The sequence below is a fragment of the Larimichthys crocea genome, chromosome V (genome assembly GCF_000972845.2).
Source record: "Larimichthys crocea isolate SSNF chromosome V, L_crocea_2.0, whole genome shotgun sequence".
Taxonomy (NCBI): Eukaryota; Metazoa; Chordata; class Actinopteri; family Sciaenidae; genus Larimichthys; species Larimichthys crocea.
The window spans coordinates 5,390,200-5,413,936 of NC_040015.1; the positions used below are offsets into that span (position 1 = coordinate 5,390,200).

The 23,737-nt window shown below is 41.4% G+C and overlaps 1 protein-coding gene across 5 annotated transcripts in view; it reads left to right on the forward strand.

The window, feature by feature from the left end:
• Positions 1 to 6,657, forward strand: part of dicer1 (dicer 1, ribonuclease type III) — a 30,277-nt gene extending 23,620 nt beyond the window's left edge. For all 5 annotated transcript variants that reach the window (XM_027278718.1, XM_019265177.2, XM_019265178.2 and 2 more), the window contains one exon: positions 371 to 6,657. In XM_027278718.1, the coding sequence (XP_027134519.1) occupies positions 371 to 536 (166 nt within the window). In that variant the 3' untranslated portion in view covers positions 537 to 6,657. The remainder of the gene's footprint in view (positions 1 to 370) is intronic.
• The last annotated feature ends 17,080 nt before the right edge of the window (positions 6,658 to 23,737 follow it).

The following is a 23,737-nucleotide window of genomic DNA, read 5'->3' on the forward strand; positions in this document are numbered from 1 at the left end:
CACATTAAAGAAAATTCAAATATTCTAAAGTCTCAAACAGTCAATAGTTAAATGTGGAGGGATGTGACCTATGCTGACCTGAGTTTCAGTTTAACAATTGTTGAGCTGTTGTTGAAACCAAACACTGATTTTTACTAGGAAAAGGAGTGCTTATTGAATGACAGATTACATGTTCATTGTCATCATGTGATCCATACATTCTGACCTCACAGACCACTGTACTGCCATCATTGATGCTGAAATGTCCTTTACGCTTTAATGGTGTGTCTCTAACATCAGGCCTTGGTCTCTCTGTCGTTGAGGGAGATAAAGGCCACCACTGGAAACTGTACATTTGTCTGAAAGCCTGTCCCCTTTGCTCTGTGTGCAGCCCTGCAGAGAGGACGTATGACGGGAAGGTCCGGGTGACGGTGGAGGTCGTCGGAAAGGGCAAGTTTAAAGGAGTTGGCCGCAGCTACCGGATCGCCAAGTCGGCGGCAGCGCGACGAGCTCTGCGCAGCCTCAAAGCCAATCAACCTCAGGTCCAAAACAACTGAGCTCAGCATTAGCACCTAAGCTATTGACGCTAACGGAGAAAAAAAAAAAGCAGTGTCGGTTTCCCAACACAGCGTGATGCTAGCCCTGCATCTTCAACCGAGGCAGCCAGGGAACACTGTGTGGAGACGCAGCAAGAGAAGCAGACTGATCTCACAACAGATTTCACATCGGATCTTTACCTTTTTTCTTCTTTCTTTTTTCTTTGTTTTTGCGCAAACACAATCTTTACTTTCCCTCTCTGCTTTGTGTAATCACATGAGTGCTTTATTAACGTTTAGCAAAGTGTTTTAAAAAAAAAAAAAAAAAGGTCAGGTCGCAATGTCTATTCCTCACTGTCTTTGATTTTTGTTTTGTCAGTGAGATGAGGCTTATGCTTGTTGTGTAGTATTAGACTGTACATAGTTCAATCAAAGGTGTAAATCAAAGTATGTAGTTGGAAGAAAAAAAAAACAGAAAAAAAACGCTAAACTCCTCAGCCTGTGCACTAGTGCCAGTCAGTTTGAAACGGCAGGCGTGGCTAACAGATACCACTGGAGCAAAAAGCTGGTGGCACTTCTGTCTGAAATCTGTCTTGAAATGGTATTCTTAATCATCTTTGCACTTATTCCATTAGGGTCTGTTACTTTGAGAATTGTGTGGTCACATTGACACCAAAATCATATACGTAGCAAAAAATATAAATATATATAAAAATGCTAAAATACATGAATGATATTCTTGGCCTTAGACGCTAAGGCTCACCCTCATATCCTGCGAAACGGATAGGAATTTCAACATTCCCAGTTACTGTAATTTAAAGTAGTTTTTAACCGCACTTGAGGTTGCATGTTCTTGTAGCTTATGTATAAACCATGACAACTGGATGGCTTCTATAAATGTTCTAAATCTATGGATATATTGGAGTATGTGAGAGCGAGATTCCATGTTTATGGCATTATCTTGATGATTTGGTTTAACCTGTTTTGATACCAAGAATGGATGGAATTGAATTAGTCATTCTTGCGCACTAAATGTCTTTCCACGGAGCGAATCATCCAGTTTTGATACAAGAAGAGAAAGACATATCACACATTCAATATGCTGCAGACTTTTCTATAAATTGGATAGTCGTGTTGGACACAGCGAATCTTTTCAAATACAGTCTTTGTGAAAAAGGCCAATTAATTTCAACACACTAGTGTTCCTCACATCCCGTACCTACCAAAGCTATAACAGATGTGACACTATGAGGTTGAAGTCGATTCCTAGGGATAAGGATACCAGCCTGTTTTTCTTTTTGTTTTTTTCTTTCCTCTTTTTGTTTTGCTTCTCGCTAAATGTCTTTTTTTCCTCATCAATAAGCCCTTTTTCACTCGAATACCTCAGTTAATTGCATGCATTTTCTTTTCTTTTTTTTCTTTTGTTTGGTGCTATGTTTTTGTATTAAGCTTGAATTTCTCATCTTTTTTGCACTGTAACTATAATACCTCTTTATTTGACCTTTTTTTTTTTTTTTTTTAATCCGTTTGATTGGTTTGGTTGTCCCGTTCGTCAGCCATCAAGCTGTAGAGGAGACCTGTGTTGTCGTCTTTTCCCCCCTCCCATACTTGAGGTTGACACTTGATTTTTATTTTTGGGAGGGGGCTCAGGCAGGAAGTGTATTCTCTGCACCTAAGCCTAACAGTTTTTTTTCTTTTGTCATTCATTAGCTAATCTTTTCATCAGCTGAGAATGTGTTTTTTAATTCTGGGTCAGATGAGCAGAGGATTGAGTGGACTGATCAGTAGGGCTCATGCTTGTAGATGTACTCAGATTGCACTCTTAAACTCACATTTGAATGTGTCAGAAGAGACGCACACCTTGTGCTTTCTGAACTCTTAGTACAGCTCTCTGGAATCAGATTCAGCCACAGCTGCTTCTACCTCAAGGCCAGTGCGTTTTAAAAAAAGACTACAGTTCATTAGAGCAACTCTGACCACACGCTGTCATCTTTTTACTATGATGACTTCCAGCCAGCGTCACACATGCAGTATGAAACACAGATATCCGAGTCCACATTCCCTCCCACTAATCTGTGAGTCCAATAGAAACAAAGAAAACTCCGTGCCTTCTCTGTGGGAGATCAGTGTCCGCAGAGATCGGCTTTGAATTCAGTCAGAAACAAGAGTGAGGGCTTAGAATCAATGTGTTACAGATCCTAACCAGAGCTTCTCTCCCTCATACAGTCTGTAAAACTACCCTGCAGTATAACAATCTGTACCCACTTTGGGACTTCAACTGAGCTCCCAAAATAAGTCCACGAGTCCAAAAAAGTAGTCCCAGTGATTAGATTATCGAGCAGGCAAAGCCAGCACACGGCTAGCCCATTGCTGCAGAACCTGTGGAGGTCCAGAAACTCCCGGGTTCACAGTGTCGCAATGGCTTTGTGGCAGTTTGACTTTATGCGCCAATAAAGCACAGTATGAAGTAAACTGACAGGTGCGTAAGGACACCTGTTATTACTTGATCTAGCTGGAGTTGTAACCTCTAATACTTACTAAAGTTTACGCAAATATAAGATGAACCCTTGCTAATGATGCACATATAGTGGCTGGTTGACTTGTTCAGTTAACTATGTTGATATTGGAGTGGCAGCGATGCTGGATGACAGGTCCTGGTTCTCAGGTCCTGCTGGTTCCACAACAACATTTAGTACAAGCAAGAAACCTGCAGCAAGTGAACCTGAAACCAGTTTAGACAAAGTTTGTCCTGAGATCAACTTTGGGTCTGTTTTTTTTTTTTTTTTTTTTTTTTTTTTAATGGCCCTGAAATATGAAGTGGATGATAACAAGAACCAAACTGCAGCTACTAGTAGAAACAGCAGATTGTCACTTTTGGATTCAGCCTTTATTCATTTGTGGGGATGAAAAATAAATTCCAGCGTTCAAGTACAAGATGTTCACTTTGAAGTGAACTAAGTCATGTACGTTCTAAATCCGCTCTCTGCTGGGACTGATCTTTGTGTGAGCTCCTCTCAGACGTCATGCTTTTCATATTTAGGCTCCCACTTGTGTTCAAAATCAGCGTTCAACCTGTCGCCGTTAAAGAGTGCAATCTGTCCTTATGTCTCAGGCAGGCGTCCATCCCGTCTAAACCATCTGGGCTGTGTGCGTTCCTCTCTGTTCCCCTGTTACAGTCACACACACCTTCCAACACCTCAGTCTGTAGTACATACACACACACATACGCATACACACACAGCCATTTTGACTTTTCCTCCGGCTCAACACTAATTATGTGTAGTCTCCAGAAAGAGGACGAGGAGGAGATTACTGAAGAAGAATGTGAACTCACTCATACGGTGCCATGCCCACTCTCTCTCTCTGTCTGTGACTGAAATAAGGATCACAAATAATCTCGTCAGCCACAACAATATCAATATCCAACCACCTTGTATGTTTTTCTTTCTTTTTGTTATCAAGGGGGGAGATGTGTGTGAGAGTGCTGAAGTTAAAGCTGTACTGTGTTGTTCAGAGCGGACTTTGTTTTCTTGTACTTTTTTTTTTTTTTTTTCCTTTTCTTTTCTTTTTGTACATGTAGCACAATTGAGCATTGCACTTGGGCGCCATACTTTACCTCATGTCAGAGTGTGAAAGGGAGTGAAAGATGGAGGACAAAAAAGAAGTGTATATATGATGCCGTAATGTTAAGAGGACTAACTTGTGGTTCAGGCTTTGCTGCTGTTTCAATCGCTGGTATTATACAAACCTATTTAAAAAGAGAGTAAGGGGCTACGGGAGGGGGGTGGGGACAAAACGTGCCTGCCAAGTCATCGTCTGACAAATACACTGTAAAAAGAATCTCTGCAATTTGGGCCTAAAATGTCTGGACGTCACGCACGCTGACGTCCTGCCTTAAGTGCATGTTTGGAAACCAATCGTAAGTCAAAGAACGTCCGCTCACGACTGAACCATGGACTGACGCTCTGGGTTTAATTTTCTTCTGACTACTTTGATACGGACATTTTGTCGACGTGATGCTCCCAGCCTCCCGTCTCCTCCTGCGGTGTGTCAGTCTGGAGCATGTGACTAACTTCCCCCAGCCCTTTATCGAGAACTTAAAGGAAAAATCCACTCAGACTTGTTCCTGTGCTTTTGGATAAATCAGACAACATGTGACGTGACGTGTGGCGTGGCTTCACTTGGAGCAGTGTTCACACTTCTTGTCTTTAAATCTGTTTGTACATCAGTTTGTGAATTCCTGTGAATTGGGGCTGTCACCTTGTTTTTTCACTTGAAAAGGATTAAATATCATTTTTCTGTGTTCAAATTCAGAATTCTCCTTGTTTAAGTGCAGCAGGTTGTGCCTTGTGCTCCAGCAGGCAGCCATGGAGGTTATATGGAGTAAACTAAAGAGGAAGAACTCTGCCCCGTCAGTGACTGAGTGTAGATTAAGATCAGCCAGATCATTTTATTGATCAACCTTTAATGATGCATGGATTTTTCCATCTGTTGATTGGATTGCAGTGACAGCCCTGATGTTTGTGTCTGAAGAACAGAACTGGCTATAAAACGGGTCATGAAACAGGTTTGGAGCTGGACAGCCGAGTATCCTGAAATCCATCGTGCACTAAGTTTTGGAGTGGATGGGATCTTTGCTGGTTCTGCTTGCTTTGAGAGTCCTGAAACGGGCTAAAAGATTCCTCTGTGGTTCTGTCACGTCATCACAGATACATGTGAAACTCACTGCCTGTAGAAAGTCTTCATGGTGCTCGGACATGTTGAATCACTGTGGATGGAATTTACCTTTGGCATCAGTTAATCTGGAGTTTGTGCAGCTTGTAGTCTGGACTGAGGTGTGGTTCTGGTTCTGTAACTAACCAAATCACATGACGCTCTGGATCTCCTTCAGTATCTCCAGGCTTCTTCACCTGATGTCATCTTTTCAGACTCACAGCTCCATCATATTCTTCGACTTTATTCCATCTTTAACTTTTCACAAGTTCAGAATATTGTCTTAGCCTCGGTCTGTTCTAATCCATGTCGCAGTTCTGCATCACTTTCTCTTAGAACTCATTCAGATCTTTTACTTGCATAAAACACACAGTCAGAATCTTTACTATGAATAAAAACCTGCCGCAGTATAAGAACAAACATATATTCAGGTATTAAAACAAGTTGTTTAGCAGTGATTTCACTTTTTTTTTAAAAGAAGTTTAGAGGTTAAATGTGATTTTCTAAGTTTGTCCTATGTTTTTCATTTCAAAGCTTCATCTGAGTAACTAATAAGTACAACATGGAGTCAAAGGTACTCTGGTACCCCAACCTTGAACTCAGTTAGCAAGAGTATTTGTTACCATGCAGGAGTTCTTCCTGAACCAGTCTGAGCTCTGGGAGACCGTGATGCACATCGTGGTACTCACAACAGATAATGAACTGCACTCTTGTGTGTCACAGGTGCTCCCTGCTGTTTTTAGATCCGTGTGACCTTTAAGGGTTTCCGTTCTGATTCCGGCTGCAGTGATTCACAGTCCTCTGAGTGCTTTGGGGTTTTTGATTGGAAACTGTATCTGGATGTGATGTTATGTCAGGTATTGACAGGAAGTGGAAAAAAGACACCAAACAAGAAGATGGAGCCCGTCATCTGATCTCTTTTCCAACAGTGTTTGTGTCTGAGGTGGATTTTTCCTGTAAGCTCCGTGGAAAGTGTTAGCAGAGACCTGAAATGATGGGTGGGGACAGAACTCTCGGCAGCAGGATCTTGGTGTCATAAAGCCAGCATAGAGCACCGACGGTGACTGTTTTCTTTTGAATGAGTTTATTTGTTTGAGGGGGGGTCACAGAGCAGCAGAACACCAGCAGAGCTAAACATGGATGGAGTGACGAACTGTTATCCGTTTGGGGAATTATGGGCCATCACAACTGCAGCAAATGTTTAAGGGACATTGGAATAGAAATTGAACTCCTCACTCATACTGTAATACCGTGCTGCAGTGGTTTGCGGTCTGCACCTTATTGGATCACAAACACCTTTTATTTTATTATTTTTTTGTTTAAGTTTTTCTTTTTTTTTTTCTTAAGTTTTTCTTTTTTTTTTTCTTTTTTTTTTTTTATAACTGTAGCCCAGTATATCTACAATAAAAGTAATGGTATGGTCATTTAATTTCGCTCCTGTGGTCTTCATTCACTCTTTGACGTGATGGCAATGAGTTACAGTGTGAGATAAATGTCTCAACAATTACTCAATAAAATGAAGTTCAAATCTAGAAACTCATGTTCTCCAGATGAGGCGTGTGAACGATGGTGACTCCCTGAGCTTTCTCCTCACAGCACCATCAGACCAACGTTTCCACTTCCTCCCTGAAAGTGTGGATATCTTTGGGAGTATTTTGTTCTTCCTGAGTGTGAGATAAGAACATTGATATTAATCTGACATCTGTGGGTCGAGTACAGAGCTGAAGTTAAACAGGATTAGCCTAGCTTAGCATGCAGACTGCACATTCATAAATACACAAACAAATGTTCTACTGGAACCATGAGTGTTCTCGAGCCACCATCTGGTCAAACTGTCTAATTTATTGTGGATTTCCACAGCTGTGTAAAGATATAAACATGATACATTTTATGAATACCATCAGATAGTTGTGTTGAATTTCTTGCAGCTTTCTATGCACAGTCTCCACTCAAGGTCCACTTCCTGGCTTGCTCTGGAGCTTTTAACCAAAAACCCAGTTTTCTGATCACTTTGAGTACCGTATGTCAGTATTGTGTTAAAGCTGCATATCTGTCATATTTGCTTACACTTTAACTATATCATAGAAATATAGTGCATTATTGGGTCATTGGTACATGACAACCTGGGAATGAGACTCGATCAATCTGCTTTCTCTGCTCTCATTAGTTGTTTTTGCTCAAACCTGATGGATTCTTGCAAATGTCATTAGAAGCATCATGAGAAGCCACATGAACCTCTTCACAGATTATCTGTCCCATGTACTGTTGTAGGGCAGTGAGCAGTGTGACATTTTCCTAAAACCTATCTACTGTCACTTTAAAGTCTGTGTAACGTCAGAATAAATGTGTTCTGAGTTTGTCAGACCAAAGAAGAAAGTGTTATTAACCACCCAGCCAAATTTGAATGATTAAAAATATCAAGTTTATGAAATTAGGTGTTCAAATTAGGTATCTGAGCGAGATGAATTCATCTCTATCTGCTCAGGGTGGCCTCAGCGTGTCATCGAGCCACCCTTTAAGGACCGCCCACAAAATCCTGGACTGAAAACTGGTTTGAACCTCTAACTCCACATTTCAGTAAGTATGTGTTTTTACATGTTTTCAGCAACTATTTTCCAACATATTTAGTGTGTTTTGAAAGAAATCTCTGAATTGCCTTTACACAGGCTTTAAAAGTTGAATATAACTAGACCGTGAATTGAGAGTTTCATCAAACTGCTGTCCACAGTGACAATGACCTAATAACCTTTAACATGTACAGAGATGAAACAGCCAGTGAACTTGAGTTGTTCCAGTATACTGGTTAAGGTCTAGAACAACGACCCTTCAGATGTCCTCCTGACGTTCAGAGGCGCTCTGGAGATGTTTTCACTGCTTCAGCTCTGTATGAGCACTGTATGTGCTCGGCTTCCTCCGGGCTGCTGCCTCTGAGCTTCGTCAGCAGCACCCACTATATTGGCTCAGTCTGAGGTGCCTACTGACTGCACGCCGCAGCAGTGTAGGTCAGGACAGCAGCTTTTAACGGGCCCTGGGGGCCAAACAGAGAAGCAGGTTCACCACAAAAAATCAGGTTTCAGTCTAGACTTAAAGAAGCTTACAGTCAACTCATTTTTCACTCATCATCAGTTCAATATGCAGCTGTCCATATAACCAAGGAGAAAAGTAGAAAGAGTGGACATGTTTTACTTACATACAGTATATATTGACGTCTTTCTCTGAACATGTTGACCCTTCTGCATCATGAGTGAAACTGATCTGAGGTCAGCAGCTGTTCCCTAATCTGCTCATACTCTGGGCTGAAGTGAAAGTGAAGTGAAGCCTGTGTGGTCCATGAGGTGAGCAGGTACAGTCTGCAGGTGGAGGACAAACCTGTGGAGCTCCAGTCTTCAATACAAGTACATAATTATGACATGAATATGAATCATCAGATTTTAGGGTCACAATGGTGTTCTCTCCATAACAATCATTCTGACAGTGATTTTCACCTTTCAGCCAATCACATGCCCCCTGCTGCTTCAGCCAGCAAGCCCAGCAACTGATACACTACAACCAGAATTAGCCTGTTAGCTTCTGTTAGCCGGAGCAACAACAATGTTTCAATGTGTCTTTCTAGACACATGTATGTAAATATGTCTAACCCGAAATATCCAGTTCTGTAATCGTCCTGTGATGTTTGTTTCCCGTCAGTCTAGGTTCTGATCAGGATCCACTGCAGCAGCTGTGAGTCCGAGCTCGATGGGTGCCATGCTCGTGCTCTCTCTGTAGGCGATCCAGCATTAGTGAGGTGAACATCGGCTTTTGGCTGCTCGAAGACCAAAACGTGCTGCTGCATTTTGGAGTCTTACTGCAGGCTGGCAGACCCCGGCAGGATCCACATGAATACTATGAATACACTTCAGACTGTGTTATTTATTCATGTATGTAATGTATGAATAACTGGTCTAATAACTTCATAAAAAGCTAATTATTCTGCTTTAAAGGTCCAGTGAAGTTGCACATTAGAACCAACTGAATACCCCTCGCATCCTCCTCCTCCTTTTGCGTGACAGCAAAAAAAAAAAAAAAAAACACTAAAGGTCTAAAGACAGTGTTTGGTTTGTCCTTTCTGGGCTCCTGTAGAAGCATGTTGGACCCCGTAGAGGACCTGCACCATCCTGTGATGATGCGTCCTAACATACAGACAGTGTACAGTGATCAGTTCATCACAGCACACCATATGACTGCATTCATTAACACCATCAATGTTCACACTTGAATTTTGTGTCTGAACTTTTCAAAGAACCAAAAAAATGTTTTTTGTAATGAATATGTTTGAGACATTTGTCGGCATATTGATTCAGCATGTGACTGGCAGTCTGACTGTAAACTGCCGAGGCTGCTCATGAACACTGGAGGTCAGGGCTTTGCTTTGTGGGAATGAGTGGCCTTAATGATGACTTATTGCCTGTGTTGATAATGTGCAGACTAGTGCCGTGTCACATGAGCCATTTATTCTGCGCTGTAAAAACAAAAGAGGCCATGAATAAATATGTGAGTTGAAGGATGGGGGTTGGGGGCGTAGGAGGGCGCGCAGGGGGGGGTTTGCCTGCATTGTTTCCCTCTGAAATAAAACGCGGCTTGCATGTGACCTGCAGAGCTCATGTCCTCAGTTGGTGCTGAAGTGTGTGAGCATCACAGCATCTTTTTGATTGGTCAACCTTTAAAGGTTCAGTGTGTTTGACAGACATGGAATATAACATGCATAACTATGTTTTCAGTCATAGATAATCACCCTCAACATGAATTGTTACTCTTTTGTTAGATTCAGTCTCTATATGCTGCAGGTCCTTTTATCATTTGGCACAAGAGAAGCCAAGACAGCAGGAATCTTGAAACATAAAGAAGCAATAGCATTACACCAACGCAATTCAGAAGTCACAGTGACATCTGCTTCTAGTTTTTACATTTCTAAATATATGTATCTAAAGGAACCTCAAAAGCCTCAACATGCTACTCATGTGGCTGTGACAATCCAGACCTCTTTTAGCACATGAAGGCCACCGTAGTTTCTCCTATGCACTTTGAGTGGGAGGGTAAGAGTGAAAGAGTTGAGTTGATTGAAATCTTCAATCTCACCACTAGATGTCATTAAATATTACACACTGTACCTTTAAGGCTCTATGGCATTCTGGGAGATGTGTTGGGTTGGCACAGTTATTTATCCTGATGCCAACAGGTCTCTGTTTCCACATCTGTCTGAGGTCCATCACATTAAAGTAGAACTCAGGGTGTTTGTGATGAGTGCTTGGCCTGTGTTCTGTGACCTGCATCAGTGCAACAACCATTTCCCCTTCAGCTACCCATTCATGTTGATGTTTGCTGAATGATAAAGTCATTAAAGATCATTATTGTTTCCACTGTGCTGTTTGGATGCCTGCAGCTGTAGCACAGACCCTCAGCCCCCTCAGTGAGGAGCAAACACTGTTTCCTCACAGCAAGAGGGAAATCAGGACAGCGTGACAGAGCAGTGACATGTTCATTACAACAACCGAGCAAACAGACTACCTACAAAGATTTGATACAATTTATGATAGGAGGAGAACTTCTGTTCATGGATTTATTAATGTTATTTTAAAGAAAGCTGTAACAAAAGTCACAATATAAACTGTACTATAAAATACAGTATACCTGAAATACACTCTATGGAAATGTATGTTTAAACAAATAATAATAATTAAAATAATAACGTTTTCATACAGTATGCTATAAACACCAGCAGTAATAAACCTGAGAGCAGAATGATGAACATCATAAGTGTCGAGGCAGAAACGTGAGATCACAAGAACAGCTTCAACGCTCTGTTCCACAGCACGTTTATATCATATCTGAATTTATTCATCTGTTTCAACTTGCAGTGGAAATGTGCCCTATTATCTGGAGACCTGCAGACAAATGCATGTGCTTCAGTATGAGTTTAAGATCATTACATGTTTGAGGAACCTTGTAGGCTCCACAGCTAGCTGAGCAGAGCCATAAGATGTGTATAAATATGTATGACACTTGAAGATGAGAGAAATTCTGTTCACGTCAATCCGTCACTGTCCACATAGAAACACTTTGTTCCTCTTGGAAAGATGAATTGAATATTACACTATACAATTATTACAAAAGAACCATTGATTTTTATCAAATCACTGCTTCTGAACAATGAACTGATTAAACATTCATTTAACGCAGAGCAGTCATCATTCTGTAGATCCTGTGACGAGGAACAGGAAGAGCTGCTGCATTTGGTTTACTGTTGGAGACTAATATAAATGTATTTATACACACTGATATCGAACTGATACGCCTACATTTTATGTTGGTGAAAACAATGCCCTTAGATAATTAATACTTTATTTTTATTATTATTTTATTATTATTAATTATTCTTTTAGATCAAATATTTACATTCAGAGCTCAATCACAAACTTATATTTTTTAATGGCCTTGTTGAAACCAATACTTTTTGGAAATAGTATTATTAATTTTATTATTATTTCCATTATTATTTTCATTATTATATTTGTTATTATATTCTTATTTTATTAGTCATTATTATTATTATTATTATCATAACTAAGGATAGTTTCACCTCCTCAGGCCTCTAAAAACTCTGCTCATGACTGATGATGGCATACTGATATCATAACCTGTGATGAGTCCATAGTAGCAGACAATGTTTCATTTGAAGGCATCACGAGACAAAAAGGGCGGAAGGCTGAATTCTAATCACACTAAATTAGTACAGAGTGATCATGACAAATACAAATACCTGTTTAATAATTCAATAACAGATGCTATGTCACTTTTGTTGTCACACTGTGGTGTGTGTGTGTGTGCGTGTGTGCGTGTGTGTGTGCTTACAGCACCAACTCGCCATCTGACCTGACAACAACCACAGTTATATAAAAAATATAGTATTAATATTAGTCAACATTGTACAGTGGTTTCTATTACATATAGTTACGTATAGAGTTTACTTAATGAATCAAATCTCAGTTCAAGTGTGACATGGGTTGGAAACGTCTTTATTATTCTAAATCATTATTATTATTTGGGTTTTTATATTTTCACATGTAATTACACAACATGGCGGTGTGAAGCTGTATCCAGCCTCTCCAGCAATGACAATCTGGTGGGAAAATGCTCTTCAAACGTAAGTGTGTTTAAAGTTGAACACAGACTGCAGTCAGCCTGTAAAACGCAGAATGTTCAGGGGACGTGACTTCAGTGTTCAGTATTTTGGGGCCTCCAGGTCTCCAGGTGGGTTTGGTGGCCTGGGCTGCCCCTGATTCAAACTGTGCTCGTGTTGTCCCCCAGTGCTGCTGTGGTTCATTTTACAGATTAGTCAGAGGACTGGGTAACTTTAAGAAATGCATTTTTTCTTTCTTTGTCTGCAGCTTCAGTTGCTGTTGTCATGAGCACCTGATCTCACAGCAGCTTCAGCCTCCGTAATGAAAACCAGTGCAAACCAGAAGTAAACGAGAATCAAGCTGTTGATTGAAGCCTTAGAGAGTGTTAGCGAATAGGAAAACGAGCTGACGGCGCCTGCTTAGGCAGATAATCAACGCAATGTCAACTTTCTGCGATGGCGCGGCTGCTGCTGTTTTGTTTGTGTGGCGGACACTGTGTTCACGTTCACCACCCTCCGTCCAAAGCGATCCTTCCTTCACTTCCCCTTCCCCTTTGTCTTATGAGACGCAAATATTGAAATGAGGTATGGGCGTCGGAGGATCGGGTAACAGCATGGGAACACTGGGAGAGGTACTACATAATTAAAAATATCATTTCAGCTCCTGCTTGGCCTATTTCCATTCAGCATTACCAGGTCTCTGCAGGTAAATTGCTCCCTGTACTCCTGCGATGATAGTAATGAGCGGTGGTTAGGTCTGACACCACGTCTCTTTGATTTAACCTAAATGAGAAATATGCCATCAACAGGGGGGACTCAATCATAGCGACTTTAAATATGATATGAGCCCAGCTGAACTAGAGGGGGTGAATCACAGTGTAAAAGTGTGATATTAGGTTGGCTGATGGAAAGGGACACTTACACCATCGGAGGTGTGAGCGAGTGTGTGTGTGTGTGTGGTATCACTTGAATCATCAGTCAAGTGTCCTGAAAAAAAAAAAACCTTATTATACAGATAATAATATATCAAAAACATATCAGCTTTGGCGTTGGCTCCGTTCCTCATTTTCCTAGACCACAAGCTGTCACTACATTTTGCCCTTGTCGCATATCAACTAATTGTGCACTTCATTCAAAGACAGGGAAAAAATAACATTTGATCTCCGCCCATGAGAAGTGTGTTCATCTGAGAAGACATTTTCTTTGATGGACTCTCTGTGCTCAAACCTCCATTAACCAGAAATCCATCAATACTATCAAAAGATTTGATCAGGCCATATCAAAAGTTTTTATTCCAAGAGCACTTTTTGATTTTTTGTTAAAGAGCTCAAAGCACCAATCCTTTAATAGTAAGTTCCGTTTTAAATAAATAAAGGACGCCTGCTTTTGGAGTTTTGTTCCGGAAGAGGTGGAGTTATATCTCTGAGTGCTTCTGCTCAAAATGAGACCACATTATCACATTTGTCATGGAGAGAGGAACAAACAAAGAAGATTACACAGAGGGAAGAAGAGTCAGTTGAGGTCTTGCACAGGTCTCCTTTGCAAAGCTTTACCCGCCCTGCACCATCTGTTACCTGCAGTCATCACATCATCGACTCCACCTGTTGATATACAACAACGCAAAGTAACTCTAAAAGAACAGCAATGCACTGGATTGACAAACAAACTCTTCATGTTGAATGTTTGTGTTTCCTTCTGCTTAGAACTAACTGGACAACAAATATCACACTACAGTTGGGTTTGTTGCACAGAACCGTCTGGGATGTTGTCATTGGAAACTGGAGAATGGCAGGAACTTTCGAGAAAGACTCGGCACGTGATTGGATGAACCATCTATCATCGTGTATCATTTCAACAAATCAGAACCTGCAGCTCACGCCGCAGCGGCATGTAGTTCCTCACAGGCTTAGTCTGATTTTTCTGGTCCTGGTCGGAACCACTGTGGTTCTGACACAGGCGCATAGCTTGAAGCCTGGCAGGATGGACTGTTGTGTGATCTCCTTGATTTAATGATGACTGACTAAATATTGAAGGATATGGAGGACTGCTTAATGTTGACTGGCTTAACATGTAGCTACACAACCCTTACTAAATGTACCAAAGGTGTTATCTGCACAGAAAGAACAGGAGGGATCTGCTCCACATCTCATCTGGCAGCGCCTCTGGGTATGTTTCCAGTGTGTCATTGGTGGTTTGGATGTCTACATGACGAAAATATGTCAGTGCACATGACTTTCCAGTATAGAGCACTGGATGAAGTAACGTCCATTCTCCACATGTATCCAAATGGAGAGTCATGGAGATTAAGGATTAATAAAAAGCTATATATGGAGGATGGACAGTCAGAGTGTGGTCTGTAAGTAAGCCATGGCCTCTCATTGCTGAATGTATCTGTAGATCGAAAATGAAGAAGGCTTCAGTTTTCTAAAACTGGCTCACAGTGTATGGTTGGCTGTGTTGACTTTGTCCAGACTGCAAGCAAATCAGATCTTTAAGACAGACTGTCTGCACCGCTACGTGCTGGTGACACAGCTTTACAATACAGGATCAACTTCTTCTGTACAGAAGCTTCCAGAAGACCAGTCCACAGACTGTTGATTTCTGTGCTGTCCATCATACTGCTCTGCCAGTAGCAGCATGATTCTGTCCAGGTGCCCTGATGCACTTTTGTCACTCTTGACATCGATGTTGTGATTGTGTGATTCCAAAGACCCTTTTATAGAAGCAACCAGAGAGTCTGGACTGAGATGCATTGCAAACTGCCTCCAAATGTGGCTCTGATTTGAAGTCTGATTTGCAGGTGGTATCATGCTGTCCAAACTTTGTCTGGATCAGCCTGGATACAATGTGGGTACACCAAAGAAACCGATTTGGGCTGGCAGTCTGAACAGCCTTACCCCTAAATTTTACCTTGCAATGGTTCGCTACCACTGGACTTGATCGCAGCCGCTCTGCACGATGATTGTGATTCCATGAGAAGCGTCACTGAAGTGGCTCTCCACTCAGTCAACATGGAGCAGACCAGGCTGGAAGTCAGACACAGGAACAACACAGAGAGTATGGTCACCCTGTGCAGACTCCAGCTAAAAGGGAAACAACCTAACTATGTCGCCTACTTACTGATGGTAGACAAAAAAAGTTAAAGTGTAATGGGCGAAACACTCTGAAACACTCCTGGTGGCAGTCTGACTGAAACACAATGTCACAATGCCACAATCTCCCGGTGGTCACTAATTTTCTCTTTCAGCTCTGGTTTATTCTCCACCAACTCCTGAGAAAAGCATCTGACCCTTTAGATGCTTAATGCTCCTCTATGTTCATCAGCTACTTCTAGTGTTTAGTGGTTTCATCTCAGCTTTTTCACTCAGACACTCCGGCATTTTGTCACATGAACTATCTCTGTGGCAAATCTGCATCCTGCCTCTGTAGAGGAGCCCAGCCCAGATGAGCTTAATATTTCCACTGTGTTAGCCTATTATTATTAGTCATTAGTAACTCAAGACAAAAATATTAGCTTGATTACGCCGGCTGCTCTGAAGGCATCTCACGCTAGCAGCAGACACGCATTATTAGAAGAGAAAACTAAGTCGAATGATTGTTGTGTGCTTTGAGCGTTAGACCGCAGCAATTGCTGTGTCGGTTTAAATTAGACACTGATCACGTCAAGCTCTTCAGTCTGAGTATCATGTTTACACTGCAGCACCACAGCAGAGAGGGACTGGCAGTGACATTAGGAGGATTTGATTCTGTGTGTGTGTGTGTATGTGTGTGTGTGTGTGTGTGACTGCCTTCGCACAGTGAGTAAATCTCAGTTAAGACAATGTCAGAATTTAAGGAAATAAGTGCTAACTGCAGAGGGCAGATTATGTGTTCAGTTGAAATGAGGGAACGTTTATATAAGAAATACATAAAATATATTTATATAGCAAGACCATTATACTAAATACAACAAAGTTTCGTCACTACAGTCTCGAAAGCTCAATTACCACGGGAAGTTACATTGGCTGCAGTATCTAGGAGACAGCGTGGCTTGAAGACTTTAACGGTTGTTCAGAAATTGAAATCACACAGTGAAGCACAGAAATCTGTTGACAGCTGATGGCTTCAAAAAGTTAAGCTGTGGACATCTTTTCTTGGCCATCCACACGTTGGCTGAGCTCCCATGGTCACCGAGGATATAATAGGCCTGCCCGTGCCTCGTTGATTGAGTGTGACATGTTGCTTAAAGTGTGAGTGAGTCCATGAAATGGACCGTGAAGGGAAAAGGATGGAGGGAGGTGATGAACAAGACTCGCTACATCACTTTTTTTTTTTTTACATCAGATATAAAAAAGTGAAGGTAAGCCTCTGGAATCTGAGTCTTGCCTGTGGTGAGCTGCTGAGGCCGATGAAGATGAGATGGAGTTATCAGTCCAGATGGTTCTGCTGAGCATCTCGGTGACATCGATACCACTACAGATAAGCCACATCATCTCCTCGTGCAGAAAAACCGCAGCAGTCCACATTGAGCTGTTGTGATTGGTAATACAGTACAGCTGTGACCATGAAATCAGGACTTAGCGTAATTAGCCACTTTGAAGCGGAGGTTTAATACCAAAATCTTTGACAAAATACCAGGGGATCTGGTGCTACTTAATGATAATCTGATCTCCAAGCCTCTCGTCTCATATATTTTCCTTCTTAACAACTGTGCCATTTTGGGGCAGAGAGATGGGACCTGGGTTCCATTTGGATCGTCTGTTCACGAGCCAGACAGAAATGCCACGCTACAATACCCTCAATTCCTATTTGTAGGAGGGAGCCCAATATGACACATGCACTTTCTGAAAGAAAAATAAGGACTAAGTCTAAGTATAATATTACAGTGTTATTAGGGTGGCTTTTTCCCTGCTGTAAATACCTCTGTGTTGGCCCCATACAGCTTCAGCGTTGAGTTGATTTGCAGTGGTATATTTGCATGAGGCCTTTGACAGATGGTCCGCAGGTTCAGAAATCAAGATGGAAACATATTTCTTTTCCTTTGCAGAATATCTTTCTAAATTGATTCATCATGTCAATGTCCTGCAAATGTTATATGGAAATATGTAGAATGTTGTACATTAAAGCTAGGCCAATATATCTTTATAGCAACAGTGGATCAAATGACTATGTCCAATGTGACAGGGGCCATGTGTGTGAAGCTCTTTAAGTAGCTTGGTTCCAGACCTTTGAACCATCACCCACATCTTCCATTTGTATATGGTTTCAAACAGGCTTACGACATAGCAAGCTAGCTACTTTCATGACAAGATGTTTACACGTGTATATGAAATCACCACATCTGCAGAAGTTGTAGTCGAGTTACAGAAATAACATTTGACACACATTTTATCAAGTTAACTGCTGAATGAACTTGGATGGATGGATGTATGACTACTGATTGGTTAGTACAAAACAAAATAACTCCACCTTAAACAACGACAAAAATGGCTAACAAGTGTATGAAGTGAAACAAAATGGCAAATCAGGCTGGTTATCAGACTACTTCTCTTTTGGTTTTCTGGCCTACAAATTCTACGACTTTGTGTGAAGGCAACTCTGAGATTTCTTTCAAAACACATTAAATATGTTGGAAAATAGTTGCTGAAAACATGTGAAGAGTCTTTGAACGATATATTGGTGAAATGTGGAGTTAGAGGTTAAAACAGTTTTTCACCAGTTTTCAGTCCAGAATTTTGTGGGCGGTCCTTAAAGGGTGGCTCGATGACACACTGAGGCCACCCTGAGCAGATAGAGATGAATTCATCTCACTCAGAGTGTTTCAAAGTAGTCATGTCATTTTTTGAACTCTGACACATTTCAGTCGCTTCAAAATGGCTGCTTGACTGCTCCCATGAGTGGGCGTGGCTTCAGCACATTCAGAGGACACGCCTCCACAGTCCTGGAACTGAGAATTCATTTTTACCTGATTTGGACACCTAATTTCATAAACTTGATATTTTTAATCATTCAAATTTGGCTGGGTGGTTAGTAACACTTTCCTCTTTGGTCTGATGAACTCAGAACACATATTTATTCTGACGTTACACAGACTTTAATGTTCTGGAGGCTGGGTCTGAAAGAAGGTTGTGGAGTCTGCTAGTATAGCTAAGAAGTACCCTGATAATCTAATAATAATAAATAATATGAGTTTTAAAGACATATAATATTAGTGGAGTAGTCATAGTGTCATCAGTGACATCTGCTGGGCCCCAAAACAGAAACGATTAATCTCCTCAGAGAAGTTTCATGGACTAAATGGACTATTTGTCTCATTCTTCACAATTACTGTCGTGTTTGCTCTCTGCTTTTTTTGCACGTCTCTCTTTTTGTAGGTTATCAAGCTGAATTGTTTCAGACAAAGTAATCCCTCTAAACTCGCAACTGGTTGTTTGTGCAATATCCCTAAGCCCACAGTGATTCTCCACCAGCAATGTAAACTGAGACCCCGCCGGCCCCTGATGATGAGGCATAAACGGACCAAATCAAGGCTACACTTTGGAGCTGAATTGGCTCAGGCCTCTCAGCTTACGCCCTCAGCTGTTTAATGCCTTCCCGGAGCAGCCGGGGCAGAGCTGCAGCGTGGGGTGGCCCTTAATGAAGGACTTTCAGATGGAAAGGCTTTTCAGGCCTCACAATGTTCCTATCAACCCCCCTTCAAGTCCAGAATAAGAGAATTAGCTAAGCCTTGTCCAGACCCCCCACCCCATCCTAGAAAGCAAACTTTCAGCCCTCCCACCCCTTCCCTCCACACCACCTTTCTCAAATCCCCCGTCCGATTCATTTTTCCCCTCCAGTGCTGTCCACGTTTAATGAAGCTGTGATATATTTATGGCCAGCCAAATCCTGCTCTAATCCTACCCCTGATAATAACAGCTTGGTAACTGTTTTCCTTAAACATGCTTCATGAGCACTGGCTGGAGACCCACAGGCCCCGGCTCTGTGGATATTACTCAGTAACCTAATTTGCACTTGCTGTATGTAATGCACACCGATGTACGGAGGGAGGGAGGGAGGGAGGTAGCTGCACAGGTCAATGGCAGGCTGCTGCATTGTGTCGAGGTGGCTCCGAAAAAAAAAAAAAGGGGGTCCTGTTTGCGTCACCGAATATGCACCTCGAGAGGTTGAGGGGGCAAAGGCAACAGCAGGGCTACCTCAGCGAGTAACGAGGTGTTGCTGGACCTGTTTTTTAGAGTCGAATTACATCAGAGCTCATGAGAGCCATTGTAAACACGAATAAACTGCGCCCGTCTCCAAAACGATATTTGAGAGAAAACAATAATACGCCTGTACAAAAATGACGTAAAGACATTAATACTGCGTTTTCGAAAACATTCTGAGATTTCTGTTGGCAGCGATGGAGGTGATTTAACATTTTATTCTCCACTATAAACAAAAATGTAATGGACATAAACATGTCGCTACCATGCCAGCGCTCACACCACTGATATGATGCAGAGGTGATTTTGACCTACGCGCAGACTAAGTGGTCTTAGTTAAATTTAAGTCCTGGTTTAAGGACAGAGAACTGGAATTATGGGAATAACACAGTGAATTAAAGTAAAAGGGCTAAGTCATGAAAAATAGTCTGATTTAACCCAGAAGTAAACTTGCCATACCAACTGGTATCATAATCTTTACAGTCACATATTAAATTGCCAAATAAATAACATATCAAATCCCAAAGACTTCTGGGAAATGTATTTGATAAGATGTTCCTCCTGTGAACACTGTGGTTCGGACTTGAACATTACAAAAGCACCATACAGCAGAACGCATATTTAATACTTAAGTCAAGTTCAGTTTAGTGTCAAACAGTTTAATGAAGGAGCCTGTTTCATTTCATTCATTTCTGCCTGACGCCAAACACCTGAATCTCCATCATCAGGGTGCCTCTGGAAGCTAAAAAGACTATTTTAAAGTAAAAGCCTGCCTAAGGTAAAGGTCCCGATTGATGTGAAATTTAAAGGGTCATTCAGCCTCGCTTCATTCACACTGCAAAACAAAACAAGAAAATAGAACCTCTCTCCAGCAGGATCCAGTCACGCACATAGTTATGGTTTGGAGATTTCTGCCTCCACCCCAATACAACGACCTGAATGGAATTTAGTCTGTGGTGCTCAGAGCATTACAAAATGTCATTTAACGGGTAAATCACTAAAAAAGTGCTCACAGTCAACCATTTTTAAGTTTTGTTTTTTTAGATAAAAAGACCTCATTTAAGACGTTGTCTTCAACAATCTGGATCTTATTTGGTGGTTTTAGTTATCATCAGTCTCATCAGTAAATATTTGACAGATAAAGGAAGAGAGAGAGAGAGATGTATTATCTCAAAGGAATAAGGTTTGAAAAATGAGCTGATAGGGTGAATTCAATAATAAAGCATGATAGGACAAACGTCAAAGGAATGTTTAATGAACCAATGAACAGTTTTATATTTATAATGAATTATAATTTCATTATATACAGAATTTACATTTTTTGAACAGTCAATCAAGTCATGATAATGCTTTATATAATATAGACACAGTTTATTATATTTGTAGAACTAAATCAGACCAGTGTAGCTGTCCATATGTGCATGATTTTAATGGGTGTGTTGAAACAGATAAGTTGTAGTGGTCTTGTTATAACCTTTATATTTGCAGTGCCATGTGCAGTCTGTCTGCTGTGTCCTCGCGTCTTAGTAATGAAGCTGCCGCTGTAAAATGTTGTTTTAAGCCCAAACTGGCCAAATTTAAAAAGAAGAAGGAGAAAACTCTTTGGGGATTTCCTTTGGGGTGTGGAAACATCTTGATTAAAGTGAAAGCCTGATGTGGTTTACAGATAGAGTTCTGATCTGAGATGGAGGCGGCTCGGTGCTGGTGGGTGGCAGTGGGTGGTGGTGCTGGTGTCCATTCTTTGAAGGTGAAACATTCACACCTGAGCTGTCAGTGAAGCGAGAGAGAGAGCGGGTGAGAGCGCATCGGCTTCCCTTTCGACGTCAGCGCTGGTAGTCCGGACGCCCTGAGAATTCACAGAGTCCCCCTCTGTGGACTGTTGGTGCCATTTCAGGCACGCTGTTTATTTTCACTGTTTCACACAAGAATTTTAATTCATTTCATCGTCCTTTCATTTTTCTCTGCGATGCTGACCGTTGTTTAAGGATACCTCGGCCTCCCCCGGGCAATTACTGTGTCAGGAAGAGTGAGCTTAAACATCTGCAGCCGCTGAGGGAGATTTAGCTGCATCTTGAAAGCTCCTCCATCTGAACCGGCATTATGTGCAGAGCTCTATGCAAGACCACTCACCTCTGTCAGCACATGGGGAGAGAAGAGACCTGATGGACTGATGGTGATTTAACCTCATTCAAATAATTAAAGACGAGAATAAACTGTTGTTCTTGAAAAAAATCATCTTACATCCAAAATAATGCCATTTGGCTTTTATTTGCAGAACAACGATTTTTCACAGGCCTTTTATTTGCCAAGCCACGGCCGGAGACTGAGTGTGGATTAGCATTCTTAGCTGAGAAATACCTCCCTATTACCCTTTTACACTATGACAATTTCTGGGGCGATGCCTTACGAGTATTTCTTTGTTTAAGCTCTGTGCCTCTCCTATAAGAGCGAGTCAGCCGAACGCACATGGGCAGTGTCAGCCGTAATTAGCTTTGACAGGGGCATTTAGTGGTTGTAATTCAAATCTAATTCAGAACATCTTAACCCTGAAGTCTGTCAAGACGCTTGAAATGCACTGGAACACTCATGGTCCCAATCAGGTCTGCGTTTGTGTGGCAGCATGCTGATGTGTCAACAAGGCCAGTTAGAAAAACAGGCACAGAAAACTCATTTACAGTACAGAGCCGGATGGGTTCAGTGCAGCAGAATGTGGAGTGTTTAAATCCTCCCCCTCTCAGAAAAAAAAAACATAAATACTGATAAATCTGCTTCAGATTTTGGCCCTGCCACAGTGATTACCTTTAATGCAGGAACCTCTTTCAGCTTCATACTTGGTGCCACCTTTTGAACCCGTCTACAATACAACAAAACATCATCTTCGCTTGTGGAAAAGAAAACACACAGAGGTCTGGTTGAAAGAGAGGAGCAGTTGGGGGGCGTTGGGGGGTTGTTGGGAGCACTGCTGACCTTCAGCTGAAGAGACTCCTGGACCTTGAACAACATGAAGCTTTGTAATCTGTTTGAACTGCACATACAGCACTTAGCCTTCTGCAAGGAACACTTTGCTGTACAGACAAGGTTTGAATTTACTACTTTTGTTTCATTTTCTGTAATCATCAGATTCTGCCCCAAAGAAGTAACAGAAACCTGGAAACATAAGACGTGTCTTTAGTGCTGGCTACTGTAAGGTCAAGCAAAGTGCACACTCTATTTTCACTTTAAAGCGAGTTGTATTGTCTAAGAATGTTTAGCCTTGGCTGAGGTTGAATGAACCCACCAGAAACTGCAGTGCATTGGTGTAGAAGCTGACTGAAGTCATAGTTGCAAGTTATAGGTTCTTTAAGACATGCAGCTTGTTACATTTGATGCATTTCTGTGAACGAGGCTCTTTTATCAGGCCAGACCTGGTGTTCACCCTGTTAAGAGCACTGTGGTAAAGTTATTACTCAATCATCAATCTTGGAATTGGAACAGACAATTGTTTAGGGCTTCCAGTGCATATCTGGAAAACAGATAGTGGATAACCAGGACAAGACTTCCCCTCCTGTATGCCGGTCATTGTTTACGGTTCGATTAGATGTAAGAATGGAGTTGGATTGAGAGATAATTTCCCCAACCAGATTGTTTCATGGGATAAATAAATAAATAATAACATTAAAAGAGGTCAGAGCTTGTATTTTGGCCCTGTTTTGCTCTGCACATGGACTGTTTACCTGCACACATCCAAAAGCACTTAACTAAAATGGCCGAATTGCTTCTTCAATAATAAAATCTAATTCAAACTATAAGGTAGTATAGGAGTTCGTAACAAGGCTTCATGCTCTGTTGGGGTCCCACAAGGCTCAATTCTTGAGCCACTTCTTTTCAGTTTATATATTAATGACCTGCCCCTTGTATGACCTCAAGTTGAAACTTATGCAGATGATACAGTTATTTATGTACATGGAAAAGACAGACAGGAAGTAGCAGTCAGAATTACACCAATGCCAACATTTCTGACATCTCACAAAAAATGGATGTCAACCAGACATCACAAGTGACTGCAATATGTGGAAATTCTTACTGACTCACACAAGCGTGAATCCAACAAACTCATAGCTAACTCTTGTGCAGCCAAGTAGCTTTTGCACGGTCAAATCCCGGTCAAATAAACAAATAATAGAAATAAAAATCCA